Raw genomic sequence first — 10,584 nt, 5'->3', positions numbered from 1 at the left:
TGCACCTGCAGGCCCAGGTGTGGTGGCCTCAGGTACCAGGTGGGCACGGGCCATGCCCAGCCTGCCTCTGCCCCTGCCCGGGTTGGGGGCCATGCTGAAAGGCCATACGGACATCCTGCCACATTCCCTATCCTCTCCTTTCTCTGGAAGTGCCCACCGGGCGCCAGGCGCTCAGCCCCCCAGCTACTCTGGGGCCAGCTGGAGCAGGGTGGCCCTGCACAGACGGAGGGAGCGGCTCCGAGGCTCGGAGGACAGGGCCAGGCCTAGGCTGCAAACTGGCCTTCCCCACCCTTTGGTCCCTGCTGAGCCTGAGGGCCAGGCAGGGCTGCCGAGGTGAGCAGGCAAACCAGACCCCACCAGTGGTGGGGACCCTCTGTGGTTGGGGTGCTGCTTCCAAGAGCCAGCCCACCAGCCCCGTCCTAGGGGGCAGCCTGAGCACGCTCCTCCCCCGTAGGGTTAGGAGGAAACCGTCAGGGGTGCTAGCCCCACTGCCCAACCCAGCCGCTTCCTGGACACTCTGCTCTGACCCAAGGCCCTGGTATTGGTTGCAACTGGTCCTCAACACAAGAGGCCACAGCCAGGGACAAGCGCGGGGAGACAGGAGACCAAGTGTCCTTCCTGTCCCTCCGGGCAGGCCCAGCCCCAGCATCCCTCTGCCCTGTGTACCCTCTAGAGGGAGGAGAGTAAGGGGCCCAAGTGGGGCCCCTTTCTCAGTGTGCCCCTCCCTCACAGCCACGCCTGTGCCATCCAGCCTGCCTTCCCACCTCCCCACCCCTCTGCTGCCCAGACCACTGTCTCCCTCCAGGGACCCTCCGGGGCTCAAGCGCTCACTGCCTGCCCAGCCTGGCTCCACAGCACACCGCTGGTCCTGAGCCATCAGGGGGTCAGCCCAAAGAGCCTTCTGAGGCCCCCGGACAGCCTTAGGCCCCTTCCCAGGCCAGGGGTCAGGCACCATGCCCACCGGGTGGGCTGTGGCCCCAGTGCCAGGCCGTGCCCTGAGCGGCCAGCAGGGCAGGCAAGAGCCGAACCCTGATTGTCTGCCACAGTTCCTGCCCCGGGCGTCCTTCCTCTGCTCTGGCCGAGGGCTGAGTGTTTGTTATTTGATCTCTATCCTCTCTCGGCCCTTCTACCAGGTGTCTGGGCTGCTGGGAAGAAACACTCTCCTCTTTCCCACGCTCCCCGACACATTTTAATGAATTAGCTGGAAGCCCCGCCCCCCCACTGCCCGCCTGCCTGCTCACCCTCCCTCCCCTGCCTAGTGCCTTTAAGGTGGCCGCGGCCTTGGCCCAGCTCTGGCCAGCCGCCTCTTCTGCGCTGTCCTCCCCAGGCTGCCCCACCCAGATCTTCCCAGCCCGTATCCCAGAATGCTCCCCAGGCTGCCCCACCCCTGCCCACGTTGCTCCCCCCTCCTCACTGCTCTGAGCCTGGAAAGGAAGGGGGTCCCCAGAGGAAGAAGGGGACCCCTGCGACCCCGGCCTCCACCCCACCATGGCCCTGCGGGGTGGCACCCCCTGGGCCAGCACCCTCAGAGCTGATGTGGAGAAGGACGGGGTCCAGCTGCGTAGCCAGGGTTCAGTGTGTCCCCACAGATCCCAGGTCAGGGGTTTCTCCCTCAGAGCCAGTTTGTGGAAGTGACACCACCAAGAGAGCCACAAACACCAGAGGGGGGCTTTCCTGAGCCCCGGGGCAGGGCCTGGCCCATGGCGGGCCTCTCCCCCTCCCTCCAAGGCATTTGGAACAAATGTCCTCCTTTCGGACTGTTCCTTCAGCAAACATGTAGGAGCCGGTGTCCTGCAAGCCCCTCTTCCCCTCCTGTCCTCGAATGGGGCAGCTCCTGGGGTGTGGAGCAGAGCGGCTCAGAACGAAATGGCCCAGCCACAGTGGAGAATTCCATCAGCTCCCCAGGGACAGTGTGACCGTCCCCTGAACCCCACGATGGCAGGCCTGGCTACACCTGTCTGACCCTTACACCGAACCCTGGGTGGGGCAGGAGGCAACCTCCGGGTAGACTCTTACGGCCACTCTGGCCATGCGGATCCAGCTGGGGGGCACCCAAACTACCGATTTCCTGGCCCGTGGTGGCGGCCGCACGTTCCCACGTGGAGCTCACAGGGCCCTTTGTCGACCCTCCTCGAAGCCTGCGCCGTGTCAATGGGACTTTTCTCCCAGGCTCTGCTCCGGGGCACAACAGGGTCTCCAAGATGCCCTTCTTCAGGTCAGGGGACCTGAGCCCACCGGGGCTGGGGCATGTCTTTGAGACCACTGCCCTCCGGGGACAGCCCTGGGCACATTCTCAGGGTGCCCTGCCGTCCATGCCCAGCCCTGTTCCAGGGAGAAGCAGGGAGGTACGTGCCCGCCTAGCAGGTCACAGCCCTGCACAGGGTTGCATGCTCACCCGCTCTGCGGGTCACTGTCCAGAGGGAACTATGGGCCCCAGAGGACAGGGCCTCTGCCCTCTTCCCTGGTGCTCAGGAGATACAAGGGCTGCTGGAGGTGGTCGGGGCCCTGCCCTCGACGTGTTCACACTCCAGCAGCAACTGTTCCCAGGTCCCCTTACTGGGCCCAGGGACACTTCCTGGTAAGATGAGTGGGACAAGGGAGGGGCTCCCGATACCAGCAGCACCCCCCAAGTCACAACCACGGCTGGACCTAGCACAGGCTCTGCTGAGCCCGGGCTCAGCCACCTGCACGGGGGGAGCTCCTGGTGGGAGCAAGTCTGAGCAGAACCGCTGGACCACCAGCCTCAGGGAGACCAGAGTGAGGGACTCGGGGATCCCGCTGCCAGGAGGACCCCAGGACAGCCAGCTACGGCCTGCAGGTAGCCGACCAGAGGCAGCCAGCCCTGGGGTGGCCTCACCCAGTTTTTCCTGCGGTTTGGCTGTGACTCCTCCAGAGCAGAGAGCAAGATGGGGGCGCACCCACGTGTGTGTCCAGACACGGGGGGCACCGGGCAGACACCCACGGGAGCCCATCCTGAAACAAGGCCTAGCAGGGTGGTCTCCCCTGACGAGGCCCGGAGCCCGGCTGGCTGCTGAGGGAGTGCCAGCTCCTGGGTGCTCGCCTGCTGCCCAAGGCCTACCGCTCCGAGAATCACTCCTGCCCCATCTCCAGCCACCGCAGCCCAGCTATAAACTGTAAAATCCTAATGAGCAAATTCGGCCGCAGTATTAGAGCATCAATAAAAAATGGGTTTACAGTTTGGAAATGAGTCATTTCTGGGTTTCCCTTCCGAGCGGCCCTTGGCGCCTTTCCTGGGGCTGCTCACCTGGCCAAGCCCCCTGTCCCTAGTCGTGCTGATGGAGGTGGCCCAGCAGAGGGAAGCAGGCCCTGAGGTTCCGCTGACTGACCTCCCCCCTCCCCCCCCCCGCCACCTTGGAGGAGCTTCTGAGAGGGAGGTGGGGTGGAGGGGGGCAGCCCCGGGCTTCCTCCGGTAGAGACCCTGCTTCTCTGTCAGGGCGGGGCCTCAGGGTTTGGCTCCTCAAGCCAATCAGGTTGGGGAGGAAACGCGGGATGACCCAGGCCGCCGGAGGAGCCGCCCGCGTGCGGGAAGGACCGCGTGGCTGAGGTCACACGCCCGAGCTGTTTGTGGAGTTGGCCCCCGCGTAGACCCTGTGTCCTGGGGTCCAGGCTGGGCCAGTCTTGTCGCCGCGCACCGGCGTGCTAGGGACGCGGAGGGTCTACGGCCGGCGCTCCGGGAGCGTGGAGCGAGACTCGGGTCTCTACCCGGGCCTCCCGGGTCTGAAATGCCCGCGAACCCCCACCATGGGGAGGCCGCCCTCGGGTCCACCTCGAGGCCGCGCTCGGCCAGGGATCGGGCCTGGGTCCGTCCGAGAAGGGAGCTTGGAATTCCCCGGGTGGCCGAAAGCAGAGTAGGCGGGACGACGGCGGAGATGCGCAGAGCCCCCGGGCGCGTGGAGCAAGGAGCTCCCCCCAACCCCCGCCAACCACGGCCACCTGGCCCCCTGCCGGCGACCAGCGCCCCCTGCCGCGAAGCGCGCGGCCGCCCGGGCACGCCCCGCCCCGGCCCCGCCCCCGCCCCGCCCCCACGTGGGCGCCGCCCAATCGTAGGGCCGCCGGCGCGCGCGTCACGGGCGCCCTATTGTTATGCAAATATAAAGGGGGTAAAAGGCGCCCCGGCGCGGCGGGCGGGCGAGTGCAGCTGCGCGTGGGGAGGCGTGTTGGACCCGCGTGGGAGCCGCAGCGAGCAGGGACCGGGATCGCGCGGCGCGGCCGCCGGGCCCACCGGCCCCCGCGAGCGCAGTGCCCGCCCCCGTCGCCCGCCCGCCCGGGCGTGGCTGGATGCGGCGGGGGCCCCGCTGCGGCGGCCCCCGGCCCCCAGCGCCCGGAACGCCCAGGAGCGGCGTGCGGGGCCCGGGGGCTCCGCGCCCTCCATGCGCCGAGGCGCGCCCCGAGACAGCCAGGGGCCCGCGCCGCAGCCGCCGCCGCCGCCGCCCGCGCTGAGCCCCGGCGCGGCCCGCGGCCCTCTCCCGGCGGCAGCATGAGCCAGGCCGAGCTGTCCACCTGCTCGGCGCCGCAGACGCAGCGCATCTTCCAGGAGGCCGTGCGCAAGGGCAACACGCAGGAGCTGCAATCGCTGCTGCAGAACATGACCAACTGCGAGTTCAACGTGAACTCGTTCGGGCCTGAGGGCCAGACGGCGCTGCACCAGTCGGTGATCGACGGCAACCTGGAGCTCGTGAAGCTGCTGGTCAAGTTCGGCGCCGACATCCGCCTGGCCAACCGCGACGGCTGGAGCGCGCTGCACATCGCCGCGTTCGGCGGCCACCAGGACATCGTGCTCTATCTCATCACCAAGGCCAAGTACGCGGGCAGCGGCCGGTGATGCCCGCCCGGACCCGGACGCGGGCCTCGAGCGTGTCCTCTGCTGTACCTTCCCGCCAACTACCTCGGTGCGCACCGGGCTCCCGGGCCCAGAGGCCACAACGAGTCTGGCGCGCGCGCGTCCGCGCCCACGGGGGCCGCGCGGCGCCCGCTGCCCTGGATCGACGCCCCCGCGCGGCCGCCGGGACCCCGGCGGAGGGCTTCCCACGGCCCCCGCCCGCCGCCTCGCTGGGGGGGTGGGGGGGGCGTTGTGCGGGAGGTGGGGGCGGGGCGCGGGCTGCAGCCCCTTTGAAATTTGAGTCTCGCTACCAGCAAGTTCGGAGTCCCGAGACACCGGATCCTCCGGTCAAAATGTTTTCTCCCGAAGGTGGAAGGCGGGCGGTGGGGACGCCGGGCTCGGGGCGCCCCGCCGCCCGCAGGACTCGCGGCCGAAGCCCGCAGTCGCCTAGGGGCCACGGCGGGGCTTCTCCGGGCCGGACGCGCGATAGTGGAGACGCTTCGCTGTTCCTGGGGTTCTAAAGTATTTATCATGTGTGTGTATATTTGTGGGTGAAGTTTGTGCGCCTGATTTATTTTTTTTGTTGTTTGGAAACTATTGTGCGTGGTCAATGTGGTTATGGGGGGGAAGATGCAGTTTTTTTCCTAGTCTTAAAACTAAAACTTGAGTCTGTCATTTCTTGGTTGCACTGAAAATACCGCCCGGCCTGATGGTTTTCCCGTGCTAGTCCCTCTCCCTCCTTTCTCTCTCTCCCCTCCCCCTCCCCCCCCCCCCCCCCCCCCGTCTCTCCTTCTTGCACACGGACACACAGTTCCGAGCGAGTTTTGGAAGCCCCGGGCCTCCCTCTCCCCTCTTCTGTGAGAGGCCACCATCCCCCAAACCTGCTGGCTTTGCAAAGCCTCCTCGGGAGCATGGGTGCTCGGGTGTGGCGGTGGGGGGGGCGGGGGGATCATACCTTTTCTAGTGAGTTCTATTACAGTTAGTCGGTTGCACACTTTTTTAAAAAAGTAAATGGATTTGCCACGATTGAATGTCATAACATTTATGACGGAATATAAAATATTAACATATTTTAAGCCAAGTTTTAGGTGTATTTTTTGAATCTTGGTTATAAACCCAATTTTAAAGGGCGTTGTATCCAGCGCTGTGAAGGCAACAATGTACCCATATTTATATTTTTATAAAATACCTATAAGACTGTGAATCTCTTGTGCTAATTGCTGAGTGAGCTGAAGGACTGCTTTGCCCCTCTTCAGTCTCCCGGAGCTTCAAGGACCCGATTCGAATCCGAAAATCCTGTCATGGGGGAGGGGCCGCGCGGGGACCTGGGCCGGAGGCGGTGCTTCTGCGTCACTTTCTGTCCCGAAAGGCGCCCTTCCTGGTCTCCGAGGTTCCAATTTTCTATGCAACCCCACACCCCTTGTTGTTTTGATCCTGAGAAATAAAAGGGAGGCTGAATTATTCAAATTTAAATGAGGCTTCCCCAGGGTAGAAGTGCTGCTGACCCTTCGTGCAAAAATGGGGAGCACTTGAGGACACAGGTGGGTGGAGGCCCTTTGTGCGTGGCTGGTCAGACTCTCGGGCAGTCATCTGTGGCTTTTCATAAAACCTTGTGTGAGAAGAATATATTGATAATGTCAGTGAAACAAGCAGACATTGAAACTGAGGCACAGATTACTCCAAAAGGAGTTTTTCTGTATATTTTTTCTAGATGCAAATACCTTTTTAATTATGTTAATTAATGTTAAAACTTTCTAGGCTTATATGGAAGCTGTGTGTGGGTCCTGGTATGATCACTTCTAACTGGATAAAGTCTGCAGCACATTCCTGAGTGTACGATATAGACTTGTAGCCCAGCATGAAAAATTTATGAATAAATTTTTCATTGATTTTTTTTTTTTATTAAAAAAAGTTTGTTGGTTCTTCTTGGTCTTGGCACCCAGGAGGAGGGTCAGGCTGCAACATGCTATTTGTGGGTGCCGTCTACACAATGCTTGGCTTGTTTTCACCTAAAGACAGTGCCTGGTAAACTGGCTCTGGGCTCAACTCAAGGGCCAGCCCCAGTTGGCCATGTATGGGATTTGTAAGGTGCCAGGGGAGGACCCTCTTCCAGCTGGGTGGGGGGGACCTAGGCCACCCTGAGAGCGCCCAAAACCAGCCGACAAGCTGTTTCCTCTGCTCCCTGGCAAAGCAGCTGAGGCCTCTGCGTGGGAAGTTCTTGAGGTTCTTCCCACCCCCTGGCCAGCTGAGGTGCCACAGGTCCTCAGGGGAACCAGGCCCCTCTTCTGCTCACCAGGGCCCTCCTCCGCTGTGGGTTTATGCGGGACCACCTGCTGCACACAAGGCGTATTTTTTAATCTGGGGAACATCATAATTGATCTCTCCTGGCGACTAAAAGGCCTGTTTCTTCTCTCCGTCTGCCGGTGGCATCTGGGAGCTGGGGAGGCCAGCCACTCCCCGAGGAGCACAGACCCAAGGTAGACTTAAGTGTCAGCCAGGGTCCCTGTGTGCGTGAGGGGAGCGCAGAGCAGGGTGTCTGTTTCTGGCACCTACAGGAAGAGCAGAGACTCTCCGTGCACGTACCTGAGATGCCCTCGGGGCCCTGGGGCCTTAAGAGATGGGGGTGCAGGCGAGGACACCAGTGGGTCCAGAGAAGGGGGAGCCGGCAAAGGTAACCGCTTTCTCTTGTAACCCAGACCCCTCTGCTGCAGCCAGATGGTGTCAGCTTCCTGTCTGTCAGCAGGTCCCTGCGGCTCTACCTCGTCCTGCAGACATACTGCACTTTCCAGACTGGAAGCTTCTGGGGCTGTGCCTTCCATGTTCCTACTTTGCCTATCTGCTCTGTTCTGCCCTTAAGGGTTTTCTGAGCTCGTCTTCCTGTTGGTGAAATAGGCATTTACTGTCCCTCAGCTGGCCAAGAGACCGGGTGGAGGAGGGGGGGTGCAGCTCTATCCTTAGACACCCGCAGAGGTGAGTGGAATATCTGGTGCAAATGAGCTCGCAGGGGAGGTGGTGTCCACCGGGCTGGGCGGGCGAGCAGAGTGGGCTGAGGGTGCCAGGCCTCGAAAGGGAGAGTTGCTACAAGGACGTGGACTTTGCTCAGGGTATCTGGAGCATGAAGTCAGGCCTGGGCCCTCTCTGGGTGGCCCGCGGGCATGCAGGACCAGACCTCCATTTCCCACCCAGGTACTGCTGCCCACAGGAGAGCGAGGAAGCCGGCTCAGAGCTGCAGGTAATGTGCTTGTTCCCGGCATTAGCTGCTGGGGAGGGGTCTGCTTCCCAGCGAGCTGCTGGCCCGGCTGCCCCGGCCACTTGTGGAGCATGAGAGCTGGGACACCTCCCAGGCCCGTGGCTGCCACCATGGGAGACGTCGGCTCCCTTAAGTCCTCCCTCTGAGAGACACATTTGACTGAGAAAGGCTTTGTGCTGCTCACAGAGGAACAGTTTTCTCTCCAGCATGGACAGAAAGGAGGCCAGGCCCTGCTCAGCCCCACAGCTGCGGAGGAGGCCTGGTGGGGTTTTGCTGCCTTGTTTCCCTAGGTGCTCTTCTGTGCACAGACAACCCCCGCCCCCCAGCCTGGGCCCTGGCTGTTGGTGAGGGACTCGGGGCGGTGCCTAAAGATGTGTATTCATGGGCATCTCGTGGCCCTTTCATTGGGCAGAGCCCTAGGAAACAGACACACTACAACTCCAGTTCTCCTGCCGCCATCTGGGGTCAGAGCTGTGACCAAATGGGCAAGCGGGGCTTCTGTGCTCAGGAACTGGCACTGAGTGGCCAGTGGTGTCACCTGGGAGTCCCTCCCCAGGTGGGCCTTCAGGGGCGGAGGCCTCCTCTCAAGCCTCTTTGTGGCCGGTGCAAGAAAGAAGTCAGAGCTGACCTCTCTGTCTGGCCCCCGGGACCTGCAGGTCCGCTGTGGAGGCCAAGTGAGGGTCCTAGCCAGGAGCACGGAGGACACCCACGGTGGAGGGGTCCGGCTGGCAGGGGCTGGATTGCTGCGAAGTCCTGGGGGGCCTACCAAGGAGAAAGGGAGATGGACCAAATGGACAAGGATAGGGCCTCCCCCACCCCACCCCCACCCCAGCCAGGAGTGATGGCGGCTCCTGTCCAACTGTCTGTCTCTCTGACCTGACCCCGGCCAGACACAGGAAGTGTTTACTGTTGGAATGGATGCCAGAGAGAGACCAGGAAATGCAGGAAAATGGTCAGCCAGAAAGAGTGATGTCTAAAGTCAACAGGCGTGGGAGCCAGGACAGAGCCTGCCAGAGGAGGGAGGGCAGGATTTGGAGGCCAGACCCAGGGCCAAGGACCAGGGAGGGAGGTTAGGAGAAGGAGAGGGAAGGGGCTGCCCTCTGGCTCTGTCCCCCAAAGGTCTTGCAGCTCACCGCAGGGTGGCACAGAGCAGGGTCCACATAGGCAGCCTGGCAGCTCAAAGAGGCGGGTGTCCACCTGGGAGCTGAAGGAGGGAGAGGGTGCCAGACACAGGGGGCAGCTGGGGAACAAAGCCTGAGCCCGGGGTGTGAGGCCTGGGCGAGAGGGGGCCGTGGGAGGTCTGCGAACCTCCCAGACAGCTCCTCCCCGAGGCCTCCAGCGCAGCCTCCTCCTGGGGCTTGGGGTCTCTGGAGGCCGCCCTCCCCCACCTCCCACTGCACGCTCCGCCTCTGTGGCCTGGGCTCCGGGCTCCCCCTCCAACACTCCCCTCCCCTCTGTCGGGCGCATTCTTCTGCTTGGCTGTACGTCGGGCCGTCCCTTCGCTCGTCTGTCTGTCTTTCTTCTCTTGCCCCCTCCAAAGCCGTGGCCCCCATTCATTCTCGAGGCCTCTGCCCTTTCCTCCGCGCGGGTCCCCGCTCGGCGAGCAGCTGCTATGCTAATGAGGGCGGAGGGAGGTAGGGGACCGGCGGGCAGGGGGAGGCTGGGGGGCCCCCGGGAGGTGGGGGGGCAGCAGAGGCGCAGGAGAGAGGCGCCGGTGGGGGAGTCCCGCTGGAGGGCGCGGCTAGGGGGCGGACTGGGGGGGAAATGGGCTTGGACCGGGGCAACCAGCGTGCGGAGGCTGGGAGCTCCGCATTGGGAGGGGGATGGGCTGGGCAGTGGGGGCCCTGGCCCGGGGTAGGGGGCGGGCACTCACAAAGGCCGGGGTAGGACCGTCCTGCGCACCCACTCTCCAGGCGCGGGGTGTCCGGAGTAGAGACCAGCTGTCATCTCTGTTCTGGGGTCACGGCCTGGGACCGGCAGCTCGTTCAGAGGTTCCCCGCCCCCGCCCCGCACCCCGCAGACCCTGCTGCGCTTGGGGGCTGCAGTGCGCCCTCCACTGGAGGGGGTCTGAACCGAGACGGATGGTCAGGCACTCCCGCCCGCCCCAGGCCTGGATGGTTGGACACAGAGAGGGGTACGGGGGGGGAGTCCCCCAGCCACCCCCGGGTGCCTGAGGATCCCGGGCCTCAGGGGGACTGGGGAGGGGGCCGAGCGGGAGTCGGAGACCCTGACCACCGCCCCGCCCCCACGCCCCGGCGTCCAAGGGACTACGAGGGGTGGGGTAGGGACCTCCCCCCCCACCCCCCCGCCGCGAGCCTGGCTCTTAGCGCCCGGTCCGCCCCAGCTCCTTCCTGACCTCGCCCCCCGGCTTAGGCGAGAACCCACGAGTGGAGACGGCAGGCAGCATCCGCAGCGGGTGGGGGCTCTCGCCAGGCGCGTCTCGCCCTAGCTGCCCCGGGGCGGGCTCAGCCCCAGTGGGGGCGCCGGCCCAGGA

General features: G+C 64.0%; 1 protein-coding gene and 1 long non-coding RNA gene across 2 annotated transcripts; one reads left to right on the top strand and one right to left on the bottom strand.

Annotated features, from left to right (window-relative positions):
* Positions 1-4,152: 4,152 nt before the first annotated feature.
* NRARP (NOTCH regulated ankyrin repeat protein) lies at positions 4,153-5,502 on the top strand. Its single transcript, XM_036064933.2, has one exon. The coding sequence runs from the start codon at positions 4,499-4,501 to the stop codon at positions 4,841-4,843; it is 345 nt and encodes a 114-aa protein (XP_035920826.1). The 5' UTR covers positions 4,153-4,498; the 3' UTR covers positions 4,844-5,502.
* Positions 5,503-6,286: 784 nt separating this feature from the next.
* LOC118518261 (uncharacterized) lies at positions 6,287-10,561 on the bottom strand. The gene is made up of 4 exons (XR_004908547.2): positions 10,447-10,561; positions 9,964-10,057; positions 9,224-9,294; positions 6,287-8,852 (listed from the first exon to the last, which is right to left on the bottom strand). It is a non-coding gene; the product is annotated as an uncharacterized LOC118518261 (long non-coding RNA).
* Between the last annotated feature and the right edge of the window lie 23 nt (positions 10,562-10,584).

Source organism: Halichoerus grypus, chromosome 14, assembly GCF_964656455.1.
Source record: "Halichoerus grypus chromosome 14, mHalGry1.hap1.1, whole genome shotgun sequence".
Taxonomy (NCBI): Eukaryota; Metazoa; Chordata; class Mammalia; order Carnivora; family Phocidae; genus Halichoerus; species Halichoerus grypus.
Note: the sequence above shows the minus strand (reverse complement) of the source record. Positions and strands in the feature narration are given on the sequence as shown.

Coding starts and splice junctions, on each gene's coding strand:
- NRARP (XM_036064933.2), top strand. CDS start 4,499: ATGAGCCAGGCCGAGCTGTCCACCTGCTCGGCGCCGCAGACGCAGCGC.